The 24,000-nt window shown below is 41.1% G+C and overlaps 2 protein-coding genes across 3 annotated transcripts in view; one reads left to right on the top strand and one right to left on the bottom strand.

Annotated features, from left to right (window-relative positions):
- The window catches only part of LOC111327465 (zinc finger FYVE domain-containing protein 26), a 37,424-nt gene extending 16,456 nt beyond the window's left edge, over nt 1–20,968 (top strand). For both annotated transcript variants that reach the window (XM_022931664.2, XM_022931663.2), the window contains 24 exons: nt 476–875; nt 1,653–1,738; nt 2,037–2,137; nt 2,469–3,764; nt 4,260–4,466; nt 4,819–5,196; nt 6,938–7,079; nt 7,539–7,912; nt 8,897–9,036; nt 9,503–9,576; nt 10,636–10,808; nt 10,905–11,065; nt 13,128–13,208; nt 14,385–14,480; nt 15,175–15,340; nt 15,746–15,844; nt 16,159–16,209; nt 16,448–16,597; nt 16,798–16,995; nt 17,719–18,141; nt 18,520–18,579; nt 19,008–19,190; nt 19,302–19,352; nt 20,089–20,968. In XM_022931664.2, coding sequence (XP_022787399.2) covers nt 476–875; nt 1,653–1,738; nt 2,037–2,137; nt 2,469–3,764; nt 4,260–4,466; nt 4,819–5,196; nt 6,938–7,079; nt 7,539–7,912; nt 8,897–9,036; nt 9,503–9,576; nt 10,636–10,808; nt 10,905–11,065; nt 13,128–13,208; nt 14,385–14,480; nt 15,175–15,340; nt 15,746–15,844; nt 16,159–16,209; nt 16,448–16,597; nt 16,798–16,995; nt 17,719–18,141; nt 18,520–18,579; nt 19,008–19,190; nt 19,302–19,352; nt 20,089–20,295 — 5,297 coding nt within the window. In that variant the 3' untranslated portion in view covers nt 20,296–20,968. The remainder of the gene's footprint in view (nt 1–475; nt 876–1,652; nt 1,739–2,036; nt 2,138–2,468; nt 3,765–4,259; nt 4,467–4,818; nt 5,197–6,937; nt 7,080–7,538; nt 7,913–8,896; nt 9,037–9,502; nt 9,577–10,635; nt 10,809–10,904; nt 11,066–13,127; nt 13,209–14,384; nt 14,481–15,174; nt 15,341–15,745; nt 15,845–16,158; nt 16,210–16,447; nt 16,598–16,797; nt 16,996–17,718; nt 18,142–18,519; nt 18,580–19,007; nt 19,191–19,301; nt 19,353–20,088) is intronic.
- Nucleotides 20,969–21,724: 756 nt separating this feature from the next.
- Nucleotides 21,725–24,000, bottom strand: part of LOC148728675 (putative skeletal organic matrix protein 5) — a 19,496-nt gene continuing 17,220 nt past the window's right edge. The window contains exon 5 of the mRNA XM_088763586.1: nt 21,725–22,475. Coding sequence (XP_088619712.1) covers nt 22,389–22,475 — 87 coding nt within the window. The 3' untranslated portion in view covers nt 21,725–22,388. The remainder of the gene's footprint in view (nt 22,476–24,000) is intronic.

Below are 24,000 nucleotides of genomic sequence, written 5' to 3'. Positions count from 1 at the left end.
ACAGAGGCCAAAGGAAGATATCAGTGATCTTTATTGATAGTAAGAGGCATATAGATGGTGTCTCTGCTCCTACCGTGTGGCTCACTGTTGTACTTATTGATAGTAAGAGGCATATAGATGGTGTCTCTGCTCCTACCGTGTGGCTCACTGTTGTACTTATTGATAGTAAGAGGCATATAGATGGTGTCTCTGCTCCTACCGTGTGGCTCACTGTTGTACTTATTAAGATATCAGTGATCTTTATTGATAGTAAGAGGCATATAGATGGTGTCTCTGCTCCTACCGTGTGGCTCACTGTTGTACTTATTTAAGCTCGCGTTCTCTCTAATCCTCAGGTCAAGCCCTGTAAAAAAAATCGTAATAATATTCTTATTGGCAGCTAATAAATATATTTTTTCACTTACTGAGCTAAAAAGTTTAATTGAAGTCTCTACATTGCCGCTTGCTTAACTTCTCTACATTTGTTGAGTTACAGATTTGGCAGAGAAGAACGGCGGTGAGGTGGATTCGAACTTAGTGGCTAATATCACAAGGACGCCTGAGTTTCAAGCAATTTCACGGGGCACTGCAGAGCTTCAGTGCGTGGATCTTAAATTGCTTTCTTCAGATGCTGCCAAGGTGTGCTTCTACCTCAACACAGTAAATCTTCTGATCGCGCATGCGTCACTGATTCAGTTCGCAGACAGCTCTGGGGATGGTAAGAGTGAAGTTGAACGCTCTATTACCCGGCACGCTTCATTTTCTCGGCTCATGGACGCGATGTCAAGTTCTGGAGGGGAGGGGAAAGGTGGTGATGCAGTTCCCCTTACTGCTCTAGAGAGGATTGCATTTCTTAAGCAGCAGTGCTACTGTATCGGTCAGCTGGGTGTAGTAAGGTGAGAATTTAAGATAACCGTGATAAAATCTGGCCTCATTTGCTTGAGGGATGGACAACATTGCCCAGCGCTTTGACACCTTGCACTTTAAAGTCAAGTCTCCTTGTTAACTTTCTTAGTTTGCTTATAAGCTGACACTTTTGATTGCTGTAGTACGATAGGTTTGGGAGATGCCGTGGCCCGATGGTTAGTGCCTTGGACTTCTGGTCGAGGGGGTCTGGGTTGGAGACCCGACTGGGTCAATGTGTTCTGTTTTTGTGCAAAACACTTCACTCTCACAGTGCCTCTCTCCATTCAGGAGTAGGAATGGGTACTAGAGAATTGTCAGAGAAGCCTGTCGAAATGCTGGGGGGGGGGGGGGTAACCTTGCGATGGACTAGCATTCCATGCTGTGGGAGCAGTGATACTCCTGGTTGCTTCATGCTAAGGAAACCGGGATAAGCTCCGGCTGGATAGGTCACTTGGCTCCAGTACAAACTTTACTCACCTATCTACCTATGCGATTGATCCCAACTGATTGATCATGTGTTAAAAAATGAAATAGTTTTTAAAAATCAGAGCCCTTCAACCTCTCTTGTAAGTTTTTTTTCGTCCAAAAAGTTTTATTTCATGTTTTCAGTTATGGATGAATGGATCTTTTGAATTCTGTGTTGTTTTACCTCTTGCGTCGAAGAGTACAGCATGTAAATAGAAAATTCGTCCCTTAGTGTGCAGAGTGGAGGAGGTGATAATGGTGCAATTAATTGCTCATCATGTTGACTACGTTTCTATTCTCAGTGCTTTTGATCTGCAGTTCGTTATTTTGCACAAAGGACTGGTACCGCCAAGCACATTTGGAGAAGGTGTTATCATGTGTTTTCCAGGTAGGGAAAGGACAGTTCTTTCCTGGAGTGTATATCTGAAGGAAAAACTCGAAAACGTTTGCGCAAATTACGAACTTAAACGGGGTCACGCAAGGAAATTATCGCAACACCATAATAAAATGAGGAAATAGTAGACAGTTTGAGAAGCAGCGATGGTTTTTTCCTTCTGTTGAAGGCAAAAACAGTTCGGTTAAAGGTTAGAATTTTCCTAACAGACTGCCTCGAGAGGAAAAAACCTCTAGAACACCATTTCCAGGTTGGTTACTGCCTAATTACATTTTGTTTTTGCATCCCTCAGAACGATTCACAGATGACGCAAAGAAGTACAAATTGACTACTCCTGAAAGGCGAGTCGTTTTCGCCATCTGTGACGGCTGTATCTCTTCTCCACAGTTACAGGTAAAAGCTCTAATGTACTTTTAGTTTTCCTCCGCGGCAAATAGTTGCGAAGGGGGACTTTCTCTCAGCGTTGTTGATTTAGTTTCAGATATTCTAAAAGTCTCTTTTATCGACATTTCTCGCCCTTTTAAAAATAATTACCTAATTTTGGGTTTTACCGTTTGAATTTTGTCGCTCGCAAGTTCGTTAATGGGAAATTCATAGTTCAAGTTTGAAAAGTAAAGTTATCTTGAATTGCTTTTGTTTAAGGTGTCTATGAGAAAAACCGCTTAATTGGATGGTTTTTACTTGTTGTGTTCTGTTCCTAATGCCGGTATCTGTTTACACGCAGATTTTCGATGTGGATGAACTAGATGCCCAGCTCTCTACCGCTGTTGTTTCGTATATTAATTCCCGCGTATCTTTGAACCAACAAACTGGACAAATAACACTGCCAGAAATTCTTCATTGGTACAGAAAGGACTTTGAAATAAAAGCCGTGGATGATTTTAGTAGTGCCTCAGGTGCAGCACCCGATGTTACTCTCTTGCTACAGATGGAGCCGTATCTTTTTCCAGATACTGCTGCAGTTCTTCAACAAATGCTCCCGAACGTCACTGAAATCACTTTTACGCCATTTTGCTGGAATTTTGGCTACAGGTTTGATTCAATGCTGCGCGAGCGTTCTTCTTCGGTATCAAGCTTGCAGCGGTCCAATTCTTTGCCAGAAAATCTCCTTCTGAGCATGGAGTTGTCTGTCCTTGCTAAAACAAGAGGTGTCGGGAAAAGAGGATTGTTCAGCTTGAACGAGACAGCGCTTGAATATTTAGAGGAAAAATCGCCACTGGCAGCAGCGTTAACGAGTTTGGTGTGTTCCTCTCCTGCAAAACTGAATATTTTAACGGAAGACCGCCCCCAGTTTTCAAAGGAAACTTTGGATTCTGCAAATGAAACAGCCGAGTTTCCTTTCCGAGTTGCTTTGGAGAAAACTGCGAAATTTCCGTGTCTTCAACGATACATTGCCTCCAAGTTGTACACAATAGCAGACATGTTGACTCTTTCCCCTGCGGATTCCGACGAACAGGGTGGAAGCTTTGGCAGCGATGACTTCATCAAGTTAGATTTAAACCTTCAAACTTTACAAGATGGAAAGCGACCTCCGGAGATCTCTCTTTTCTCGGTAGCTTTGGCTTCCGAAGGGAGTCGCGCACTCCAGAATGCTATCCTCAAAGCGAGCGATTTTTTTTTGCGCAAAGGCTACTTTGAAGAACTCTTGGAGTTAATCTGTTCATCTGATCTTCGTGGTGATGGAGTAGCAGGCCCTTCGATTGATTTCTTGTTGAGTTCGGCCGTTCTAAGTAAAGGAGGAACAAGATCCAACCTCCGGAAGAAACTTGAAATAATTTGCAATCAACTTGAGATTCCAGATTTAAAATTTGGTCATGTTTTCCATAAGAAACTTTGGATCCTATTAACTCGATTGAAAGATCATGATGAACTAACACGCCTCGTTCTTAGGAAAATTAAAGAATGGAAAGCTGATACCTGCATTGACTTAATCGATTTGTGTCTGTCTCGTTCGGTCGACAACGCTGCCCGAAGAAAAGACTTGGAGAGGAAAAGGAAAGAGATATCATTACATCAAAGGGTAAACGTCAGAATCTCCTATTTGGTTTTGTTCCGGTTTGTTTATACATTCAAACATTTCTGCCTTCTATCTGTTTACGTTCGTGTAGAGAGTTCTCTTTTGCCTCTATTCGCTGACGATCTGTCTTTCTATCCGTCCGTTTTGCGCCTGTTTGTCTCTTTGTCTGCCCTTTTGCGGCTTCGGCTGTGTGTTGGTTTTGCCGTTTCTTGTTTTCACAGACTGTATGTGTTTCTGCCGAACCATCTGCATTTTATCTCTGTCGTTTTGCATATGTTACCATCTTAGTATCCGTCTGAATAACTTCTGTTTGTGCCAGTCCTACCGGTTTGTTTCTCCCTCCGCCTGGTATCTATTTGCCTAGTTGTCAGTCTATCGGTTTGTGTACCTGTCTATCTCGCTTTCAATAATTGCACCTCTTCTTCCTGGCCTCCTCTCTGCTTTTTTTCTCGTGCTATCTAAAAAAACTGTTAATCAACAAATGCATGACTTTTTCAGATTTCTTTGTGTGTAAAGCCGTTCAAGTTACAGGCGCCTGCAGAAGAGAGGGCATCGCCTTCAGCTAGTCTGAAATGTTGGCAAGGCGTAGCGTCCCTGTCTGAGGAAAATCCCTCCCTTGTTATGGAGTTTTTGTTGTCTGCTCAACAGTTTGATCTCGCATCGGAATGGGCTCAACTGCACAATCTGCCGCCTAATTTTCACAAGGCAAGTAAAACAATTATGGTTGTCCAAGCTATGGGAGCATTCTATAGACTGCATCGTCTCCAACACAACAACAGTGAATGCAAAAATACTACGTAGGGCATTTACACCGTCATTTGATTAAGCAGCTATCAAGGAATTTTTAGTTTAGTGTCGATAATAAACCAAGACTGTTTTGGTTTTGCTTTACTTTGTTCTGTTATTGGTCCAGAAAACTGACGCCATTCCGTCAACCAGTCAGATGTAAAACTAAAACTAATCGCGTCTTCTTATTGTCTCTTCGTGATGTTATTCTTTACCCGGATCAGCCGTTGTGATAATTAACTGTTAATGTACTGTGCCTGTTTTGTTACAGGTCATCACTGAAAGTCACCTGAAATTTCTCCTTGGCAACAATCCAGAGGAACAGATGAAGGCGTATAAGATCCTCGAAGGTCTGCAGGATCCAGAAATGTCGCAAGATATCTGCGAGTCACTCCTGGCGCAAAACCTACACGTCAGCCAAACGCTGTTTATAATACAGTTCATGCTCACCAATATCCCCTCTCTCCTTTCTCCAGTCCGCGTAGAGAAGTTGCTTTGCACAAAGATGGGAGCCAAGGCCCTACTGTGCTTACCAGACTCTGCTCGGCCGCATTATGAACACCTGGTTTCCAGGCCGCCGCTGTTGCTTGAGCAGCTGCTGATGAACATGAAGGTAGAATGGGCAGCCAAGGTGTTTAAAAGAATTCAGGTAAAATTATTGCTTTATACCAAGGCCACTCCATAAAATTCCTTAAGACTCTTCAGTGTGTAGATTTGGGTGGTACACGATTTAAATCCCCGTCCACCCAAGATAAATTTTCACTCTTAAAGGAGCACTCTGATGAAACCGCCCTATAATTTGAAGACCCGAAAAATTTAGTTATTTCATTATAATATGAATTTTTAGTGATTAATAAAGCCTTTACAATAATAATTTTAGTTGAAAGTCAATTCTAGGGCGAGAAATTACGATTTGAAAACCGTTCCGCCATTAATTTTCGTAATCACTTCGCAGGCTCGAGAAGACTGGCGCGAGTTTGGAGACTACTCATTTGACGCGCCGTGCTCGTGGCTAATTTTCAAAAACAGTATTTTGATCGTCTATATTACTTTTTATAACACTAGGACTAAGACTATTTCGCTAAATTTCACGAGGTTTCTGTATGAATATAAAAGTGTGTTGAGTAATCTACGTCACAATGGGAGGGACCGTGACGTAGATTACTCATTTGACGCGCCGTGATCGTGGCTAATTTTCAAAACCAGTATTTTGATCATATATATTGCTTTTTATAACACTAAGACTAAGATTATTTCACTAAATTTCTCGAGGTTTCCGTATAAATATAAAAGTGTGTTAAGTAATCTACGTCACAATGGGAGTGACCGCTGACCGAAGATAAGTTGGCCGTTATTACGAAATTTAATGGCAGAACGGTTTTCAAGTCGTAATTTCTCGCCCTAGAATTGACTTTCAACTAAAACTATTATTGAAAAGGCTTTATTAATCACTAAAAATTCATATTATAATGAAATAACTGAATTTTTCGGGTTTTCAAATTATAGGGCGGTTTCATCAGAGTGCTCCTTTAAAGCACAGAAAACTTTTTTCCGTATACACTGGAGCCGGATCAAATGTCACAGTCTAGTCACACCAAGTCGGCTGAATTTGAAAACCCAACAATCCCAGAAACGGTTGATCGCCTCTTCGAGCATGCGCGTAATGAAGGTCTAAATACAATACAATACAATACAATATTCTTTAGTTAACGAAGGTGACGTATTTAAACCAATGAGTTATCTAACTTACGGCCTTCACAACAAACCCACCATCCCACCCCAGGGGACATCCATCGCACAGTAATCTCGTGTGTGGGAAATTAACGTCTCCTACCCCAACCCAGTAGGAGACTGGACCTCCATTTATTCATCCCTATCCAAGAAGACTAGAACATCTAACCATTTCTTGATGTTTTGAAAGGTAGCAAATTCTTCTCAATTATTTTAAGACCTTGAGTGTTGGTCCTGCCGGGGCTCGAACCCTCGACCTCCCGCACAACAGTCCAGTGCACTATCCATTGGGCTAACTAATGAATGATACTAGGCACGTAAGCTTAGCCTTATGAGTTTAAAAAGGAGGTTTAAACATGGAGTTAAAATCGCTCATTCAAATTTATCCAGCGTAATTTTTGACAGGACCAGACCGCTTCCATTTTCCTAACAGAATATTGAGGGAGCACAGTACTTCACCTTTCTGTGAAAATGTCATGTATGCCTGTTTAAAGATGTTCTTTCAACAATGTGCTGCCTTAAGTGAGGTCTTAACGATGTATGGGCATTCCTAATTTTAGCATTTTTATTATTATTTCCTTTATGTCTACTATTTTTTACTCACTTCGTTGGCATTATTATTTGCTAATTATGAATTTTTTTTTTTGTATCCACCACAGGTCGACCTAAGTTGCATGGAGGACGTTGAAAGCCTTGGTGATCACGGATGCACAGTGAAGGCCTTTGACGAACTATTAACCACTTACTCTGCCAAGGCACTGGAATTTCAAGTTGTACAGACGGAGGAAAGTCAGATTAAGGGTGAGAAATAATCAGAAAAGCCTAAATATCTTCAAACCTGGTATGTCGCAAGGGATCGTGTGAAAGTAAGCAGTTTCAAGACTCCTTTTGCAGCCATTACATTTTTTGTCAACCACCAGACCATTACTAAAAGTGTATGGCTTGAGATGGCAACTTTCTTATTCGCGGTATCACAAAATTTGGACCGGATTTCGACAGAGTTTCGTGAAACCGAAAAACTCACCAAGCTCGAGGAGAACAAAGGGAAATGTAAAAAACACCTAGTGAAAACTCTTTGTAAAATCAAGCAAACAATGTGAGGGGTGAGAAAAACCCATTGACCTCCTGATTGTTTGACGAAAATTTTCTAAAACAATCATTAGTTGAATTAAAGTAAAACCGATGCAACACCATGTTTATTTTCGTTTATTTATTTACTTAATTGGGAATCGCGTCGAGAGTTGTTTCTTTTCTTAACAGAAATGTGCAGCAGTATTATGCAGAGTCTAATCCAGGCTCCCTCGTCCTCGCCAACCACCTCTGTAGGCTTCCTGGAGTCTGGTCGCTACGCCCCTGTTACCTCAATATTTGGGACCCGGGATACCCCAGTTGGGAACGCAGAAAGGAAAGTACAAACCGTCCCCAGAAGAAAGATTTCTCACGAACCACGATCGGTCACCCTTCAGAAGCAAACAGCTTCTCCACGTACCACTGGAAGTCTGGGAACGCGGAGAACTGCAGTTTTCGGTGGTCAGCAGCGGTATATTCCGCCTGTTGTTCCACCAAAGATGGAAGACTGGATGCCAGATCAGGAAGTATCACTATGTGTCATTTGCCAAGAGAGGTTTAGCATGGTAAGTCAAATATCTAGGCTTTATATCGTAAAATAGGATGTGGTGTTCTATGCTATCACCAGAAAAGGTAGATGAAAAGAAACTTTAAACTCTCGCATTTCTGTGCACCTCGCACAGACTTAGTGCGATTTTTAAAAGTCTTTTGTTATCAATCCGCGCTTTTGCTTCTGCCTCCATTATATTTTGGCTCCTTGGAGGACGGAAAAGTGTCCAGTATTCCCTCATTGCACTGGTTCGCGTAAGCGATGTGTAGGTCAGGACGATCTCATGGATCGTATGTTTCTACAGTCGATCTGCATAGACCAGAGTACAGTCTGTGAGTCGGATCGTGTTAGTGGCACTTAGAAATGTTTTCATCTTCATCAGATTGCGAAGCAAAAACTGTTTATCTTTTCGCGCGGATCGTGCATATGTTTGTAAATCTTACAAACGGTTCTTTTAAAAATAGCTGAGTACAGTCTGTGAATTCCATCTAACATGTGGTGCTTTTCATGTTAATTAGAATGCAAGGTAGATGCGCATAGTCTACCTGTGTAAATCGGGTAGATTGCACGGACCTTATGAATGGTCCGTGTGAGCTGGGTAAAGTCCGTCAACTGCATTCTTCTCGTTCCCAGAGTCCTCTTTTGTTTCGCTCACGTGGTCGAAGAAACGAGCGTAACGGTAGGTGAAAACGAGTGGCTCTGGGAACGAGAATGGGGCATGGCCAAGGCCTGTTTGTCAATTGATCCAGGTGATTCGTACGAATGAAACATTGAAAATGATGCCAAAGCGATAATGAATGCGAAAAACATTTCATCCGTTGTTTGGGGCGAAGATGTTTCCAATTCTATTTTGATCTGTTTGTAGAAAGATATTTCAGAGCTATGGAATTGCAATGGAAATTTAAACATCAGTGGGCTCCTGTGAAGTTTGAGGGACGTCTGTTTGGTTCGGATACTTTTTTTCTTGTTTAAGTTTTGTTTTTTTTTTATCTCTTCGAAGTTCAATCGCCGTCATCACTGCCGACGCTGTGGTCGCGTCGTATGCGGGTCGTGTTCCCAACACAGTCACGTTGTTGATGGATACGGGAAGAATTCTGTGCGAGTGTGCAGTGTTTGTCATGAATACTTCTTCACCAGCAGGTGGGTGAATTGTAGAAACAAAACGCAAAATCATTTCCTTGCAAAACCCAAAAACAAAACGCAAAATCATTTCACCCTGGGTAAATTTGGTTCTTATTACATGAAGCCACAAAAAGCTTTTAAGGGTTCGATAACACAGTTTTTAACGTGACGTTGACACTAATTCTGTCCAATAAGGTCGGTTCCATGGATCGTTCGGATATCTTTTTGTCAGAAGACTAACGGAAACCGTTGAAGCTAGCTGCCATCTAAAAAATGGTCTAATTAACTGGTTAAAAGTCTAGTTGTGTTACACAGCCTTGCAATTAAAACTAGGTGTTTCTTTTTCCTACGGTATTTGATGGCTCCATGAAGCATGGTCTGCAATTCAAAATTCTGGATACACTCTGTTTTCAATTAGTTAAACAAGTTTTGCACTGTCTTTTCTTTTCTTTTGTTTTGTTTTGTTTTTTCCCTTCGGTTTCAGTTCTTCTCAAGAAGACCTCAGCACATCAGTTCGCTCAGAGTCAGCTTCATTCGGATTGGCACGTGCTTCTCAAGGTAACGGTTAAGGTTCTTTATCCATCGACTTTCTTACTGATGAGCATTTAGCTCCTCCTTGCGGCCGAGTTTTAACTTACTATCCAGCAAATAAGTAAACAAATGATCAGCTAGAGAGAGCTATTTCGATCAAACACAAAATTTACATAATTAATTTGCAAAGAAGGGTAATTTAGTGAGAATGAATCATTATTAGGGCGCTTTTCGATGAAATGTCGTAAAAACAAATCAAAGTAAAGGAAAAGACCCGGAAGAGCCTATAGGAATTCAAAGTAATAACAAGCAAACTGCCTAAAGTGTCGGAAAGCTAGGGAAAACGCGGGTCATCAAGTCGTGATTGGAATTAATTCTTCATCTGATTTGTTGAGAGAGTGGTGCGAGTTTTCTGGACCAATCACGGAGCGAAGTAAGGGAAAACCCATGAACAAACGGTAAACACCACAGCGTACACTACTGAGTGATGGATGCGCGAGGGAGGTTGCTAAGCACGAAAGAGGCGTAGGAGTCGCGCGAGGCGATAGTCGAGAGCGACTCTAGCTTGTTGAGTGCCTAGCAAACCTCCCAAGTGCATCCATTACTCAAAAGTGTACACTGTGGCGTTTACCATTTGTTTTATAACATAACATTGATACATTGTAGCAAAAGAGTTTTCTTTTATTTAACGAATGTTATGTGACCAGAAAAAAACAAGTGCGCGGAAAGCTAGTCTTTGCATTTGCTCACGTCAGCAGCGTATACCTATGGGGAAATGGTGGACACTGAATTGACCAATCAGAGTGTGCGCTTTACTTTGGTTATGTTATAAAGCAATCTCGGATTTCGATACTCTGTAAAAATAGGGTTTATTGTTACTTCGGGTTGTTCGAGAGCCGTGTTATCCCAGTGGATAAGACGAAGTTCAAGCGAGAAGAGAAGCAATAATGTTGAAATGAAGCTGTCGTCCCACATTTATGAAATGTTGACACTTGTCTGTTTTGTTGTTGTTGTTGTTGTTGTTTGCTTTGTTTTTTATCCACTGTTTAGTTAAAATGCTTAAATTTTGTTCGCTTTTCTCCATAGGAATTGCAGAGAACACAGCGGATAGTGGTCCAGACAGTGTTTCAAGGAGTTATTTCGAAGAAACTACCTCCTTGGACTACCTGACAGAGGACATGAATGCAAGATGTCACTGGAAACTAGGTTTGGATGAGGAAACCAACTCTTCTTTGAGAGACGAGTTTTATTATGAACAGGTAAGGAGTAGCAGCGGACAGCACAGGGTGTCACATTTTACTACAGCAACTGATGACGTTTACGGTGATTTTTTTTTTTTTTTTTTTTGTATCTAGGCCCCAAGTGCCTCCTTGTGTGTGTCGATATTGGACCTTCACAGTGACGTTAAGGCCTGTGGCAAGCTTATTCTGGACCTATGTAATTCGCTCTCTCAAAAGTTGGTCCCCGTGGCTCCAGGTATCAGTAATGAGGAGTTGGACCCTTACCTGCTCATAAGGTCAGTGGCCGCGTGATCTGGTAATGGGACTGGTACCAAGTAATGACGAGTACAGTCCGACCTCTATTAAGCGGCCACCTATTAAGCGGCCACCACCCATTGTGCGGCCACTTTGTAAAGTCCCGATTTATTTGTCTGTTAACTGCTATATTTGTTACCTCTTTTCAATGGGCACCTCTATTAAGCGGCCGCAGCCACCTTTCTGCTGTCGCAAGTGTACTATTTACATGGTTTTTTACCTCCATTAAGCGGCCAGCAAATTATCTTTCTAAGCGAAATGGTGACAGATGATATAAGGTGATAACTGATATCAACAAGAAAACAAGAACTGTAATTTAATCTCCACCATAACAAGTCACAAGCCACATACACGTGCAAACTTTTCACATCCGGCGCTATACAAACATAACAATAGCTAACAATAGATAGAGCTGAACCACTGTTTTGTTACAACCAAAATCTGTACAGGAAAACTTTACTACTACTGTACTGGAAATCTACAAAATTTCCTTGCTCCTCAAGTTTTGATTTTAACCATTGAATTGAAAACTCGTCTCCTGTGAAGCAGTACTCGCATGGAATTTCTAAACCATAGCCGGCCCCTCTGTTTATGTGTTTGCCTTTCACAACAGCTCTTCCTTTGTTTGTTGGCCTCTTGAGAAATTTTGTAAGTCGTAGGGCCATAAGCCCTACGTGCCCTCTGTTTTAGAGCTAGAACTATGCATGGGCAGGAAATGCACTTGATGCTTTGTTACAATGAATTTTGGATTTATCTTCAAATATGTTCACTTTTTAAAAGCAATATAGAGTCATTAAAATCATGTTTTCTGCCATTCCTATCTAATTTAAATTGTACCTCTATTAAGCGGCCAACCTCTATTAAGCGTCCACTTTTCAAAGTCCCGGGGGTGGCCGCTTAATAGAGGTCGGACTGTAGTTGTGGTGGAAGAAACTTCTGGGTTCTTCTGGAAAATTTAACCTAAAGCTCGGAGTTTTTTCAAGGACTCAATTCCGAAAGCTGGGCTACGGACTTATAACAGATTCCCCATAGCTGGTGTCAACAACTGCCGACACCTGATTTACGACAGAAAACTATCTAACTTTACCGACTGACTAAAACGACCAATCACAGCTGACCTACATTTCTTGAGTCGCCTTGTCAGTAGCATGGAAAAAAAAAACCAACCAATCAGTTGTCACGAACCAGACCTAGAACAAACGACTTTTCAACAATTTCCCATGTGATTCTGATGATGACGTCGCTTAATTGTCTGACGATCACACAACTGTTTTTTTGTCTGAAGTATTTCAGCGGGCCAGATTCTTAAATTGTCGATTCTTATTGGCTTATGGCGCGCTCATAACCGGTCCATCTTTTTACAATACAGACCACGGTCTGGAATATTTTCCGCACCATTCGCGGCAAAGTTGAAAAAAGCGAACCAGCGGCAAAAAAAAATGGAATAAGTTGTTTACCGGTCATGGTCGGTCCGTATGGGAAAAAAATGTGTCATCAGTCTCGAGACAGTTTTTTCTTTTTCCATATGGATCCCCCGCCCCAGGTTAATAATAGTCATTATATGCTAAAACAGTGGATAGCGTCGAAGGCGCGCTCTGATTGGCTACTCAAACTCCTAATATCCTTTGCTTTCATCTTCAAGAAATGCGCGCAGGATTTGCTTCCGAAAATATTGTAATCGTTGTAAGAATAAATGAGTTAAAATCATCTTTTTGTGCTATATTATCTCACTGTTTTTTAGCAAACACTGTGACAACTATTCGCCTCAGTGTTGGTGGCTAACGGTGTCCACCCTTAGTCACCTCCACTTCGGTGAATACCAATTAAACATTTACGTCCAGACTACACGTCATACGATTTTGAAAAAAAGATGGCTGTGATGTAATAAGACATTTGGGGTTACTAGACTTAGAGAAGCTACGGGGTAACTTGAGGCGACGTAGACCATGGTTAATAACTCTTGTTGGTGTTGTTGCTTTTTGTGGTTGTTGTCGCTGTCGTCTTCGTTTGGTTGTTATTAATTTTATGTCGTTTATTTGCCAGTATGATGCGTTATCTGTTGTTTAACGCCAAGCTCAAGATGATGAAGGCAGGAGAGACGCAAGGCGTGGAGCTTTGTGATACGTAAGTCATTATCCGTTTCGGCCTGTGTGCGTTTTGTGACTTAATTGTGGGCTGATATTTGAATATTGTAAGAAATAGACAACTTTTTTGGAGAGACATGTTTCGGCATGCTTATGTCATCTTCAATCAATGAGTAACAGAACGTGAGTAATTATGTAACAGACAAGTAGATGAATAAAATATTTACAGTATGATGTAATACAAAAGTGGGTACTAATTACAACGTGACACCAAACATCAAAGGTGTGAACTAAAACGCTATGAAAGTGTTATAATGCTGTAATTGTTTGTTAAGTTCAGGTTTGATCTTGTTTATATAAAAAGCTTCTTTTTTGAGTTTTAAATCAATTGAGTTGTTAGCAGAATCCAGAATACTAAAGCAAGAAAGGGAGTATTTGTTCTTACAAGAAGGAGATGTGTTGAAATGCTTAAAAATATGCGAGTTTTTATCGCTTTCCGTGTGCTCCTAGTAGAGAAGTGGCGACTAGTTTCGCCAATATAACGGGAATTACATCCCGCACAAGAAAATTTATAAACTACCATGGATTTAGAGCATCAGGAGTACGATCTTTAACACTGAACATGTTTTTAATTTTAAAAGAAGTGAAAACTAGTTTGATATTTAGGTCCGATTTACAAAAGCGCTTAGTGAGTTGTCGGAGTTTGAGGTTCGCTATTTTAGAATAATAGCCGACAAAAGGGAGTTTAAAGTAACGTGTATTTAAAGTAACGTGTATTTAAAGTACCGTGTAAGTAACGTGAATGTTAAAAGCACTTATTTTGAGTTTCATCTGAAAACCTGTCAAGTACCGCTCATTTTCATTGCAAGCTATTACTCTTCGCTACAGGACTCAACTTCCTTCTAAGAAAATTATAGCTGCGTAAGCCGCACAAATAATGGAAAGTGCGGGGAAAGGGACAGACCTCGACCCCTTACAGTAGAGGTTTATAGTGGCTTCGCCTCATTGCAAGTTCGTCCCTTTCCACATTTACGAATTCGCCGTCTGTAGTAAAACAAGCTCGCCCTCTGGAATAAAACAGTTTGGCCCCCTGTAGTAAAACAAGTTCGCTCCCGGGTCTTTCGCGAGGCATTCCATAATGAATTCGTAACTCTTCCAAAGAACCACAACAAATATAATCATTTAATCAATTTTTGTGATCTCGTTTTGTCGAAAGGTATCTTGGTCATGTGGACTTGATGAAGTTTTTAGTGGAGTCTAACTGTGGTGACATTCCTTCACTGCGAGATCTCATGCGTCATGATTCAGCAAGGTGCGAAAATAGGGAGGGGAGGGTCCTTTTCTTTTGACATTTTCTAGGACTGGAAAGTCCTGGAAAAAGACTACAGGGTCTGGATAGTCCTGAAATTTACTTAAATGCAGCAATAACATTTTCAGAATTTAGGTTAGAAGAAATGTGTACAGACCGTAAGGGGGAGAATTGATTTTGAAATCTTGTGAGTGAAAGGATTAGAGGTGAAATTTGGAGTCCTGGGAAAATCAATCTGAGCCTGGAAAAGTCCTGGAAAATTCCTTGAAATTTGTTTCTGAAAAAGGGTACGAATCCTGTAGGAAGGTAGAGAAGAAATTCATAATGCAACCAGTGATGAGATTGAGGAAAAAAGGAGGTAGTGCATCAGGTGCATCTTTACTCTGCAAATGCTATGGGAATGGGTATTAGAGAGGGTATACACTAACCCCTATACATTGAAACAAAGGAGCGTCCCTCGGTAGATGGTATCGTGATGTGGTTAGGAAGGGGATGGAACCTTTTGGACGAATACCGTGGACTGAAATGGGAAACAATCTCCAGGCAATACGAGTACTTGAATAACTGTGAAGGCATCGAAGGAATAGAAGATGGTATGATTTCTAACTATGGAATGTAAAGAAAATCCTCGAGATATGTCTGCCAGGCGGATTTAACACAGCTTCACGTTGACTTCACAATTTCTTCCCTTTGACAGGCGTCTTCGTGACCGGTTCATTGAAGCAGAGCGGCTCTCACTAGCCATGGAAGTTTCTACAAAGTGCGGCCTTGATCCTTCAGGGGTGTGGGGTGCGGCAGGATTTGCTCTTCTCCAGGCCGGAGATTTCTCCGGGGCCCGAGAAAAATTTTCTCGCTGTATGAAGGTGGAAGAGCCTTTCTTAAACTGATTTCTTAAACTAAGGTTCAGAGCAGTTATGATAGGGGAATAAACGTTAATGTGCTGTTTGTTTTGTCATTTTAGTGCTTTTCTTAATAGATTTAAACATTGATGTTACTGTCCTCCCAAACTCTGATGCTTTTTCTAACAGCTGATGGCCATGAAACTGTCTGTATTCCATAAATTAGGGACTACTTAATTAATTCAAATGGATTAATAACAATCGTTTAAAAAAATCTTATCACCCTTTGAAGTCGAAAGTTAATCAATGAGACGAGAAACTTTACATTTCCCACCTATGCTTAGGTTTTGCTTCTGTCCGCTCTTTCCAGAAAATTTTTGCTACTCTCTTAACCACTGGTTCTGCCTTAGATGTTCCTCCTTTTTTTAGCCTGAAGAAGGAGGGAAACAACAACAACAGCATAACTCGCAGTATCTGGAAAAGATCATCGACATCTTACAGTCTTCTCCATTACTTGCCTACAGACAGGTAGGATTTAATTGGGGTTGTTGAAGTCTAACCCTTCCCCCCCCCCACGGGAAATATCCAGGGGTGGCCCTATGATGGGGGAAGTGAGAGGGAGAACGGCCATGAAAAGTTCATCTGAACTTTGTTTAAGTACGGCAGAGCAAATAAAACTGAATTTGTTATAGCTTAAAACTCCGTAAAACTTATCTGACGTTCATAGACAAGCTAATATGCAGTGCATTGTTTCTGAAATCAATTCCGCTTGATACCTGATGCCTTTGTTTTTTCTTGTAAGTGTTTATTATATCAATCTCAAAATTGACATTTATTTTCAGTCCACAGACGATCTCATGTCTCCGTTACTTGGACTCTTAGAACACAGTCGAGTAAGATAATTTTTATTAATGATTCTTACCTTCTGGTAATACTTTACAACGCAACACGTTTCGTAGAACAGAACGTCCCTGTTAAAAAAGGAGACAAAACGCGATTTGAAGCAAGCTAATTATAATTGTTAGGAGTCTTTAACAACTAGTTGACAAGAAATGATGACAGTACTGTCGATTATTTTTTGAATAATGGCTGATATGTTCTTAATTTTTCTACTTCTTTAATTGCTCTTAGAATTTCCAGAGTGGAAACTCGTACTTAGATCCCAAACGGTTCGAGGAGTGCCTGTATTATCTCCACAAGTATGGTAGCCCATCATCCCTTGTGGCGTTTTACGTCAGACACGGGCATCTAAAGCTGGCTTGCAGATACATCTTAGACCAGGTGTGAAAACGTTTCTTGCGTAGATAAGATATAAGTGAAGGTTGAGAAAAGTACGTCTTTTTCTCTTGTCTAGTGTGTTCCAAGTTAAACGCTTCCAAAACGCAGAGGTCTCTCATAGTTAAATGCTGGTACCACTGACCGACCTGCCGTGAACAATCAGTTGATATTACACTTAGAACCTATTTTTCTTCTTTCCTCAGCAATGTTCCGTGGAGGTATTTATAGAAAGTTTGTTTATGCGTCTCGTGATCAAAGGAAAATTTGCGCCGCTGAAAGAACAGATGGAAATTACAGATCCGACACTTCAAGCATGGATGCCTTATTTGACCGCAGCTTGCAAATTTTTACTTCGGAGAAGTTTTCACAATCTGTTATATGAAGTGCAGGTGTTTATGAGGGTAAGTTGCATGATCATACAACATTTAAAAGCGAAATCTTGTAGGAAAAAAATGTATTTGTATGTAGAGAGTGTGAGACCTAACTGAAATCTCTTCCCGTCTATGTTAAGGCTGTATCTATGAGCCTTTTGGGCTTGGAGTGGCGTGCTCAGAGAAATAGCACACACACACACACACACACACACACACACACACACGCCCATGCACACACACACACGCACGCACACACACACACGCACATACGCGCGCGCTCAGCAGCTGTTAAGACTAAGAAACAAGCAATCAAACAAACAAGCAAACAATAGCATCCGTCCCTCTTACGAAGGGCTAGAGCTCGATACGCTTGCTTTAGAAACCCTTTACAGTGGTCAATCTACAATATCAACTCCACCATCGACGCAGCACCACAGTTTCTTTAGAAAATTTCCCAATGTAACCATAAGTATTAAAGGGTTTTTAGGCCGTCTGTATATCAAGCACTGCGCTACATTCCCCATTCGGAATTGCTGGATTACAAATTGACACTAATGAATCATTCAAAACAGCTCTATGGCTGAGAGCTAATTTGTAACCAGGCATGAGTTGGCGTATAAAAAAAACATAACAGTATCAGTGTTTGTTAACATTTACTCCAGGGTGTCCAATTCGGCCTGTCACTTTATCCTCCTCTCTCACAATCCGCCAATGATAGTTCGAATACAGATCCATATTTTTCACTTCCAGGATTTCTTTCGCGCTGCGCAAACTTGCATACGATTTTATGAAGGCGTAGCTGGAGGCCCCGTGACGTCATACGAGGACTTGTACTCTCGGATGCACTACCTCGAGGAAGCCAAACAGCACATTGAAACTGTGATCGCCGAGAAAAAATCCCCTAAGGGAACTGTAAACACGGTGTTCGCGTATTTACGCCAGCGCAGCACGGGTAGTGTGAAGAGTTTGACAGAGGAACCATCTCACTTGGCCATGTCATTGTCTGAGTTAAACAGTCACTTGAACACAATCAACCTACAGATAGAGGTCACTAACTTCATGCACCAGTGTGCAGTAGACAGAGGGGGACTAGGTCTGCTTCGGGCAAGCGAAGGGAGTCGTCTACCTACCTTGTTCGGAAATGGACATATAAGAGGAGATATGGTCGTGCAGGTAAACGTGGTTTTTTGGGTTTTTTATCAACTTATGTTTCGATTTTATTCGCTCTGATCAAGAGCTAACGCTCGAGACGTCAGCTTTAGAAATTCTTCACGATGGCCAAGTTTTATCATGGACTTCGTTGAAAAAAAAAATTATCTCGTAACACCCCGTTTCTAACGCAGCAACACAGTTTCTTTAGAAAGTTGCCCCTTTATTTCTCGCACTGATGTTTCCGCGTGTAGGTCTAGTTAACTCAGAGAATTCACTAAGATTTAGTGTAATGTCAGAAGATTTATTTGTAAATCTAAGACAAGAATTGATATGACCTTTCAAGAGCGTCAGTTTCTTATAACATTTCTTTATCATCGTACTTTGTTAATACTCTTTTAGGTTCTTCTTGCTGGAACAACAATTCAAAACGGTTTTAGTTTGGCGAGTCGAATAATTCAGGTTTGTTTCTGAATCCTGTCGTTGTTGTTAACAGTAGAAAGTCTGGCGAATCTTGGATTCTGACACACGTCTCAACTTCGTTTTAAAACAAGCACAAGATTACTATCAAAAGAGCACATTTCGGTTGAATGTCGCAAAACCAAGACCATAGATATCATGTCGGTCAATTAAAAGAGAGACAATTATGTGAAAGAATAATTACGCAAACGAAGGAAAATCAAGCAAACTACCTAAAGCGCTTTAGAATGCGAGTGAAAACGTTCAGATTTGTTCCGTTTTTACATCTGATTAGTTTACATGATGTCGCGAGTTCTGGACCAATCGTAGCGTTAAGTAAAGCAAAACTAATGCAACCCTAAATGAATAATTTCCTTGTGAGAGATTTTTTGTAGTCTGTTGACATGATTACCGTGTGCCTTACGTCTCAGGATTATAACCTTCCAGCGGCTCGCGTTTACGTGGACGCTGGCCGCTCGTTGGCTCGACAATACAAGTATCCACTCATTGAGGAACTTCTGCGTTGCTCGGGAGAGACTGGGCAAGTAACAGACAAATGCCACGATGACATCATTCTGGCATGTGTCAGCATCGTGGCGGCTGACCAAAGTCAGGTGGGCTCTGTTTTATCGTAGATGTGTCTATTGATCGTGTTTGTTTGTTTTAACGTTTGTTGGTAAATGTTTGAGCGTCTTTTCAAGTAGAATCGTAATCTCTCTTCGCAGGCAAAGTATCTAGAAGGACTCATAAAACATTTGAAGAGCGAAATCAACAAGGTACCATACCGTAAAGGAATAACAATTAACTTAGCGTTACACCATCGTCAGAGCGAATGGAGGAATTATGGGTGGAAAGATAGTCCATGCATGTTATCGCCAAGCATTTTTTTTTCTTTCTTTGTAATTTTATATCACCATACGCCCATGGGAGATGCATACTAAAATCATTTAAAAAGGAAACACGATACATGAATCCCGGCGTTAATACTCCAAACCTGGTCCTGCTGAATTGGAGTTGGGTGCCCTAACCATTAGGTCAAAACAGCAGGTCGTTTCATCTCCAAGGCCCTATTTATATGGACCTGGGTACTCGAGACAATCCTCCCCCACGAGACAACTGTGCGGAGTGCTTAGATAGAGTTGTGAGTTGTAACAGATGTCCCCTCATCAGTCTCGTTTGAAGGCTAGGCAGGTTATGTACTGGACAAAATGGTCTCCACTGACCCAAAACACAAAGGTTATGGAAACAATTTGAGCCGTTTCGTTTGGGGCAGGCGAAGTATTTATATGAAAAAAGGATTACCCTACCTGCCGAGGCCAGACAACTCGCCCTACCGAGTTTTCTCGCCCGCTAAGACGAGTTCGCCATTTTCTTGAAAACGGCTGGTTGAATTTTTCATAGAAATATGAGAAAGTTAACTCGGCCAGAGTAACTAAGGGAGAAAGGTTGTACATAACTTGTGCTCATAAGCTTTTTTTTTTCTCCATTTATCATTTTTTCTTTTTTCTTAAGATAAGTGCATTCATCATGTGCGGTAAGCTGAAATCCGCTTACCTGATCGCTGTTAAAGGTGTTCGTGTGGACGCCATTCGAGAAATCGCTGACGTGGCGGAAAAATCAGGTCAAAGCAAAATGGTGGAGATATGTCGCAAGTATTTGACACAGTTCGAGAAACAGAAGGCTGCACAACGAAAACACGGGGCAGAATCAAACAGATAATGTCCAACTGAACTATTTGGTGGGTGATGTTGTGACCCATGCTATGAGGAGTGGGGAGAGTTTTTGACTGGTTGTTATGACCCCCCCCCCTCCCCCTCCTTAAAAAAGGCCAATCAAAGGAAAATAATTGAAACGACCAGACCGTTAGACCTTATAGCCAAAGAAACACCCATTAAACCGGAATTGAGCGTTGGACAAAGTATCATGTTTGGCTTGAATGTCCAGAACTTTTGGGATCAATATAGGAAAGAGGACAAAAAAGGCAAATTTTGTAGAGATATTTTTTACTCGTAAAAATTGCGGACAAAAGATAGGAAATTAACAATTGAGAAATATTGAGAAATCTATTTTCGTATATTTATTTTAGCTCATTTGTAGATCTTCGGTACATTGAAATTTATAAAAATTTAAATGTATTAAGTTTTGGAAACCATCAAGTGGAGTTAAATTCGTGGTTATGGCATGTCAGTATTTTGACGTGGGTTATCTCAAATATTCATCACGACAAGAAGTACATTCAAATGATGAAGAAGTGAACGAATGCTAGGTTAGCAGTCAAGGTGAACGAGAGAATTGGTGGCTATCATTCAGAGATTTTTCTGTTTCTTCATTAAAAATCAAGGCAGAGAATAAAATGAATGGGATGTAAATAAAATGACAAGTAGTTTAACAATCGAACGGAAATTTGTGGTGGGGGGAGGAGGAGGAGGAGGCCTCACCCCTACCCACCCTCCCCCATTTCTTTTGTGCCCAACCGTGTTTTGAGTGGTAATTTTCAAAGTGTTTCTTTTTGTTTCTTTCTTTCGTTTTGTTTTGTTCTTTTTTAATTTTTTGTTTTCGCTCTGACGAAGGGCTAACGTTCGAAACGTCAGCTTTGAAACCCTTTACAGTGGCCAATTTACATCGACTCAGTTGATGAAACCAAATAACCTTGTTACCCCCACCGCCGCAGCGCTATAGTTTCTTTTGAAACTTGCCCACCTTGTTCAAGGTAAAGACAAGGTGGGCTACTCATTCTGAGCTGATCACTCAAACATCAATCCAGAACCATGGCCATTGGTAAATTCGAATCCAGAAAACGTAACGTAGCTGGAGCGAGGAATTCTAACTTTATTGAATTCCCGTTCTTATTTATTCAAGCTACATTCCATCGCCGGTGGTGGCATCGATACCAATTCTTATTAAAGATTACTTCGGTAAATTTGACTATCAAAAGGAGAAAGGAAGGTCCGCAGCCCCCTAACCCCAGCCTGTGAGTAGTGCATGTTAAACTTTCAGAAGGCTTAAAAAAAATGTAGTTGTTAATTGTGGATAAAATATTTCTTTAAATAAAGTAATGTTTGAGCGCTGATTTGCTGGCTTTGTTAAACAAAGAATGGAGGTCAGCAAGAATTGTCTGAGAGTTTTCCAGCCCAAATCTGTGGTGGTAATCAAGATGTACCCAATGTCCCTAATACGTTTCTCTCCATTATCTGACTCCGACGATGTTCCGTTACCACACGTATTACCGAGATCAGGATATCCTGCTGTACCAAATCCGATCCGCGAATTGCAGTATGAGCACTGTTTGATGTAGTAAGTAAGTAAAGTCTGTTTACGAGCCTAGTGGCCCAATAGGCCGGTGCTTAACTCCGGTTTCTGTAGCATGAAGCGACTAGGAGTATTTCTACTCCCCCCTGGATAGGATGCTAGTCCATCGCAGGGTTACCCCCAGCATTAAATTGCCAGTACCCATTTATACACCTGGGTGAAGAGAGGCACTGTGAGAGAAAAGTGTTTTGCCTAAAAACACAACACTATGTCCCGGCCGGGACACTGTGCACTGTTTGACGTGGTTGCCAATAATATCAATTCTAGCTTTGGAATACTGGTTTCGGAAACAGCGAGCATTGAAGCCTTCCTTGTTGCATTTGAGCTGTAAAGAAGTCTGTGAACCAATCACCCAGTGAGGTTGGGCGGTATTGCCCATCAGCGATCAATGAGTACAAAGAATCGGCCGTCTTGTCAATCACAATGAACTTGAGCTGTTGTCCAATCTTCATACCGAGACAGATCTTGGAGAAGGGTGTGTTCCAGTAGGTGGGTAGCTTTGCCTACAGTTCGTCAAACCCAGTCTCTCCTCCGGGAAGGTTGTATTTCCCGTAATCCTCCCAATGATGCGAGTTAAAATAAAAAGTTCCCTGAAAAAGAGTATTAAGTCAGTGGTTGACTTCTGTGAAAACTTTTGGCAAAGTCACTCCTAAATTTTGATTTATTACATTCATTTCGAAACCACTTATACTTCTTTCCCTTTTATGTCTTCTCAGCGGTGCGAAATATTTACGAATCGTACTTTTTACGCTCTAAATTGCATTTATCTCTTTCTCAGAGAATCAAACTCATTTCAGATTTAGTAAAGTAAGTAAAAGCTTTATTAAGTTGTCGATGTATTTAGTTTTCACAACTAATTGGGGATACAAAAAAGAGAAAGAAATGAGTAAATTAATAGATAAGATAAAATAGAATCATTTACAAATAAGAAATTATGAAGGATGTATATATGATTTATATGAATAACGTACATTAAAACAGAAGGTATATAAAAGATGGTCTCTGAGAGTTGCACGGGTCACAGCAGCTATTGTTGTTGTTTAGAAGTGACGCTAGGTCTTTTTTCCTAATGTTCTTTTTCAAAGATTCAATATTCAGGGAGCCTGAGAAGGCTCAAGAAATGTGATTTAGGTATTCTGATATCGCACTATTTAAGACCCAAATCCCCGCCTTAATTAGGTTATTTAGCTGTGTGATTTCAAAATGGATGATATGAAGTGCGGCGATTGATGTTCGTGTCGTACAATTTTAATGTCTATCCATACTGTCCTGTAATGCCATAGGTTGGATTTCAGACCAAATCGCCTAGAACTTCTTCAATCAGAAAATTTTAAATTTGAGGTTAATTGTACAAGGGAACAAGCCGGTCGCGTTCACCTTGCTCATCTCGACTTCATCAGTAATAAAAGGGGCTAATAATCAGAGCAAACCTTCATTGACCTTAATTGAGTAATGAGAGTAATCTGGTTCACAAGCTTGTTGGCTAAAACTAACTCCAAGTTGAAACTAGTCACTCGTGTTTCCCAACGCCTCAGGCAGTGTACGCGTCAACTCCTAGTTCTCTTTGTCTGCTTATAATTTTCTTGACTTTCTCCTGATTCGCCATTGTGATCAGTTTGGCTATGGTTTTACGAGACTCAATCGAAAAGGCGTTCTAATCCCTAATCATTTCTCGAAGAAAGCGATTTCCTTTTTTTAAGTAGATACTATCGTCACCATCATCATTGTCGTCGTAATCCCCTTCATCGCTATTATCATCGTCCTCTTTACCGTCATCGTCGTCGTCGTCGTCACTGTCTTCGTCGTTATCGTCGTCGCAATCATCATTAAGGCTGGTTTTCATTAGCGACGGAGTCGTAGTCGGAGTCGTAAGAGTGCTTATGACCCAGTGAAAATCGAAAAACGGAGTCGTAAGCGGATTCATAAGCTCGACAGTACCGGAGTGGGAAGAATTAGAACGTTCCCATTTTCTTCCGATTCCGCTTATGACTCCGTCGCTTACGGTCTAGTGGAAACTGCATTGTCGGAAGCGGAAGCGGAAGAATAAACCAAACACAATGCTCGATTCCAGGTCCCCGAAAGTACAAACTTTGGCGCCAAAGACAACATGGCAGA

Source organism: Stylophora pistillata, chromosome 6, assembly GCF_964205215.1.
Source record: "Stylophora pistillata chromosome 6, jaStyPist1.2, whole genome shotgun sequence".
Taxonomy (NCBI): domain Eukaryota; kingdom Metazoa; phylum Cnidaria; class Anthozoa; order Scleractinia; family Pocilloporidae; genus Stylophora; species Stylophora pistillata.
The sequence above is the reverse complement of the archived record's forward strand: the minus strand, read 5'-3'. Positions and strand labels throughout refer to the sequence as shown.